We start from the raw sequence: 4870 nt of genomic DNA, 5'->3' as shown, positions 1-4870 counted from the left end.
AACACTAAGCTCAAAACTAGCTGCCCTCTCGGTACCAAGCAATCCCAAAATCCTTAACAACTTTGTATCCTATAATTGCTTAGTTCCCACCTGTCTCAAGAACTCATTAGTTATGGCGATCATACCACAACTAATGTGATCTTGAACAACCTCCACCTCTAGTCTCAAATCTCTGAATTGCTCAATCATCTCCAACTCCCTAATCAGCATAGCCGACATATGAATGGATTTCCTAATCAATACATCTGCTACCACACTCGCCTTCCCAGGATGATACATCAACTGGAAATCAAAGTCCTTTAGGAATTCCATCCACCTCCTCTGCCTCATATTCAACTCCTTCTGATCAAATTAACAGGTACTTTAAACTCTTGTGATCACTGAATACACTGAATCTCGCACCATACAGATAGTGCCTCCACGACTTCAAGGCAAACACCACAGCTACAAGCTCCAAAACATGAGTAGGATAATTCCTCTTATGAGTCTTAAGTTGCCTCGAAGTATATGCCACTACTCTCCTTCCTTGCATCAACACACAACCCAACCCCGGGTGAAAAGCATCACAGAACACATCAAAATGCTCACCAGTGTCAGGTAATACCAAAATTGGAGAAGTAGTCAATCACCCCTTCAATTCCTGAAAACTCTGCTCACAAGCGTCTATCCAAACAAAAGACTGATCTTTCCGAGTCAGTTGAGTCAAAGGCATTACTATTCGAGAGAAACCCTCTATGAATCTCTGATAATAACCCGCTAACCCAACAAAACTCCTAATCTCCATAGTAGTCCTCAAACGCACCCACTGAATCACACTCTCCACTTTGGATGGATCCACTGCAATCCCCTTCTACCGATATCACATACCCCAAAAATCTCACATCAGACAACCAAAACTCACACTTGGACAGCTTGGCATACAACTACCTCTCCTTCAGCACCTCTAAAACCAACCTTAGATGCTCACGGTGATCCTCCAAAGATCTAGAATACACTAATATATCCTCAATGAAGACCACCACAAACCTGTCCAAGAATGACTTGAAAATCATGTTCATGTAATCCATAAACACTGCCGAAGCATCAGTGACACCAAAAGGTATCACTAAATACCCATAGTGACCATACCTAGTCCTGAAAGTAGTCTTCGGTATGTTACTCTCCTTTACCCTGATCTAATGGTATGCGGATCTCAAATTAATCATCAAAAATATCGAAGCTCCCCTCAGCTGATCCATCAAATCATCAATCCTCGGAAGTGAATACTTATTCTTTATCGTCAACTTATTTAGTTGCCGATAATCAACACACAAATGGGCCTCACCATCCTTATTCTTTACTAATAGTACCGGGGCACCCCAAGGAGAAACACTATGCCTCACCATCTGTTTCTCCAACAAATCCTCAATTTGTCTCTTCAGCTCTACCAACTCAACTAGAGCCATCCTATAAGGAGCCACTGATACCGGTCCTGCACCTAGTACCAGATCAATGCTAAACTCAACATCACGCATAGGTGGCAATCCCGACACATCATCTGCAAACACCTCAGGAAACTCACTGACAATCTCAATCCCAGTGATGGCCCTCTCTGTCTCAATACTCAAAGCTACAAACAACATGAAGCACTCAGCTCCATCCCTTCTCAACTACTCAGCCTGACCCGCTGATACCAACACCTCATCCTCCAACTAAGGAAATACCAACTCTCTCCGAGCACAATCTATAAGGATGTGATGGGCAGATAACCAATCCATCCCTAAGATTATGTCGATATCCACCATAGGCAATACAATCAGGTTCACTCAGAACCTCCTACCAAACACCTCTATCGGGCATCTCACACACATCTCTGACGTCACTACAGAAACTAAAGCCGGAGTAGACACAAACAAATCAACATGCAATGCAGATACCAACAAACCCAATGTCCCCACACAATCAACAGATATAAATGAATGTGTAGCACCAGAATCAAACAGGATAGAAACCTCTATACCTGTAGCTCTGCCCTTCTCCTTCACCAAGTCTGGTAAGGTGAAAGCCTCCGTTCCTGTCAAAGCAAAAACTCACCCTGCTGCCCTAGGTCACTCCACCCTCTGAGCACCTCCAGACTGACTTGCCCCAACTGGGCAATCCTTGGCCAGATGGCCAAACTTGTTGCACCTAAAACACCTAGGCTGTGTAGAAGTGCAGTCTCTGACAATATGTGGCCCACCACACTGATAACATCTAAAAACCTGAGCTCCACTCCTAGCTCTCTCAGTAAACTTCCTTGTGGCAGAACCCCCTTGTAGTTGGGGCCTGTCATAAGGCTTCCTTTGAGAACCACCACTACTCTTGGACCCAGCTGGCCCACCAACAGTCTTCGCCGGCTTGCCGAAGCTCTCTAGCCGCTCTACAACGTTTGCCTTCTCTACCAAGGCTGGAAACTCCGTGATGACCATAGGCACCACCACTCTCCTCAAATCATACTTCAAGCCTTCAGCAAACTTCCTACACTTCCAAGCCTCAAAGATGGCTTGGGTGTAGAAGCGTGCCAAATGCTCGAATCTCATGGCGTACTCGGTCACTGACATCTCACCCTGCTGCAATCTCAAAAACACCGTCTCCTTAGCGTATCTAACATTGTCCGGGAAATACTTCTCCAAGAAAACTCTCTTGAAGCAATCCCAATCTACAACCACACCTCTGCTCCCCATCATCTGTCTGGTGCCTCTCCACCAGTACTCAGCCTCGCCTGCCAGCATGTAAACTGCATAGGCCAACTTCCTCTCCTTAGAAGACCCCAGAGCACTGAAGATCTTCTCCATCTCGCTCAACCATTGATCTGCCACATTAGGATCTGAATCCCCCCTTAAACTGAGGAGACTGACATCTCCTGAACTCTGCTAAATCTCTCCCATCCTGAGAGACCACCGGTCTAGCTGCCTCATCCGCAGCTCTACCTGCCTCCATCTGAGCAAAGTGAGCACTCTGCTGCTACATCGCCATGGCCATCATCTCCATGGCCTTAGCGATCTGATCATACTGAGGCTTCACCATACCAAAAGAATTCAAACATTCTTTTACTAACACTTCACCACTACAACTCACCAAAATTAACACATATGAGAGATATAACACAACTGAAACCTAGAAGGATCATTCCCCACAGAGTATCCCATAACTCATGTTGCAATAATAGTGTTAATGATATCAGTAGCCTTAGCCGTCCAGAAATTATCATCCAGTGATAATAGTTTGATTAGTTTCTGCATGGGGATTTAAAAAAAAAGGTTTTCTTTATTCATTTTATTGATTTATTTTAAATCAAAAAGACAAGAGACTTAAAATCCAAGGATGTAGGGATGGATCCACAATTATATATTGCTGATATTTGAAAACCCAAAATTTAGGAAGTCCCAAGAATGTTGTTGTAGAATAAATTCAAACTATATAGCTACTTTTTGTTAGTAATTTAGTAGTGGATACGATAGAGTTAAAAAACACAAAAAGGAAGACATAACGGATACACAAAATTCTATTGATGGTGTGCCACTTTTTTTTTTTTTTTTTTTTTTATCTTCTGATAAATTTCGGGTACTCTTACTATCCTTTTGGGGAAATTTCTATGAAATTGAGCAAAAATAAATGTGGCGGCCTTAGAGCATAGAAAGGTTTAATGTAGTCCTTTCTATATTACAGTTAATAGTGTTCACAACTTGATCAGCTTCAACCATCATATAATGTGGTCCCACACATTTGCATAATTTCAAACTATTTTTATGGGAAATTTATGGCGATTAATTATGAAATTCAAAAAAAAAAAAAAAAAGAAGCAAAAGATTATGGTGTCGCATAATAAATTCAAATAAGTGTCAAACGCTCAATTTTAATGATACCTCGGTCTAGTGTTCCGTGCTTATAACGAGTAAGCATCGGATCAATACTCCAATTAAGTGCCGATTGGAAAAGGATAATCTTGTAACTTAGAATATTTTTCCATCAGTTTTGATATCATATTTTGTCAGCGATCAAAACACTTGTTTTGGAGAGACTAAAGTCAGTAAAAAAAATCTCTTGTTCTATGCTGCTACAATTGAATTAATAGATCATTTCAACTTTGAGTCGCTATTTAATGCTATAGTTGACGTATTTGGTATCCCTCAATACAAGACAAGCACAAGAAAGGATATTATTAAATCAAAACCCGGCTACAACTTTTACAACCTGATCATACCCGGCACAAGATTTTTCTTTAAACAACATTGTGTAAATTGTTACTGATAATTGAAAAACTAAATTTAGGAAGTCCAAAGTAGAATCGGTCGTGAGTGTGTCTCCCGTGCGAATCGAAGAAGTGGTGTCCATGATTATTATTGAATGTTAATTTTATATATTTTTTATTACAAAATCATTGTTGATGCGTTCATAATCAAGATTTTTTTTAAAAACTATTTTTAATAAAAATCAAAACAAAACTATTTAATCTGCCTATTCAATGATAGATTACAAGTAGGATTTTAACAATTTCAATTTTGAAATACTTCCGATGCAACACTAACAAGAATGATTAATATTATTCTATAATCTATGCAAGTAGTAGAAAAATAATTAAATATCTCCAAAGCATTCAATATCATAAGCTTGGCTTTGACTAAAATTTTAAATTTTTTTTACAGAATTTTAATTCATCAAATAAAATTTCACCATCAAGATTATAAGAATTAATTTTATCACATTTTAGATAAGTTTCAAGATGTTTGTTGTAACGACTCGCCAAGATCTCTACACTTAGTGGAATCGCACTACTACTAGTGAAACTAAGAGAAATATTAAGCTAGATAATTCATACATACATGTACAAATAAAAATGAAAATAACTAAG

General features: G+C 39.7%; 1 protein-coding gene across 1 annotated transcript; it reads right to left on the bottom strand.

Moving 5' to 3' along the window:
• Window positions 1–923: 923 nt before the first annotated feature.
• On the bottom strand, window positions 924–2813 carry LOC109787778 (uncharacterized). The gene is made up of 4 exons (XM_083070274.1): window positions 2120–2813; window positions 1925–2029; window positions 1467–1609; window positions 924–1175 (listed from the first exon to the last, which is right to left on the bottom strand). The coding sequence occupies exons 1-4, from the start codon at window positions 2811–2813 to the stop codon at window positions 924–926; spliced, it is 1194 nt and encodes a 397-aa protein (XP_082926400.1).
• Window positions 2814–4870: the final 2057 nt, after the last annotated feature.

The sequence above is a fragment of the Cajanus cajan genome, chromosome 1 (genome assembly GCF_000230855.2).
Source record: "Cajanus cajan strain Asha chromosome 1, NIPB_CcT2T_4, whole genome shotgun sequence".
NCBI classification, from domain to species: Eukaryota; Viridiplantae; Streptophyta; class Magnoliopsida; order Fabales; family Fabaceae; genus Cajanus; species Cajanus cajan.
Note: the sequence above shows the minus strand (reverse complement) of the source record. Positions and strands in the feature narration are given on the sequence as shown.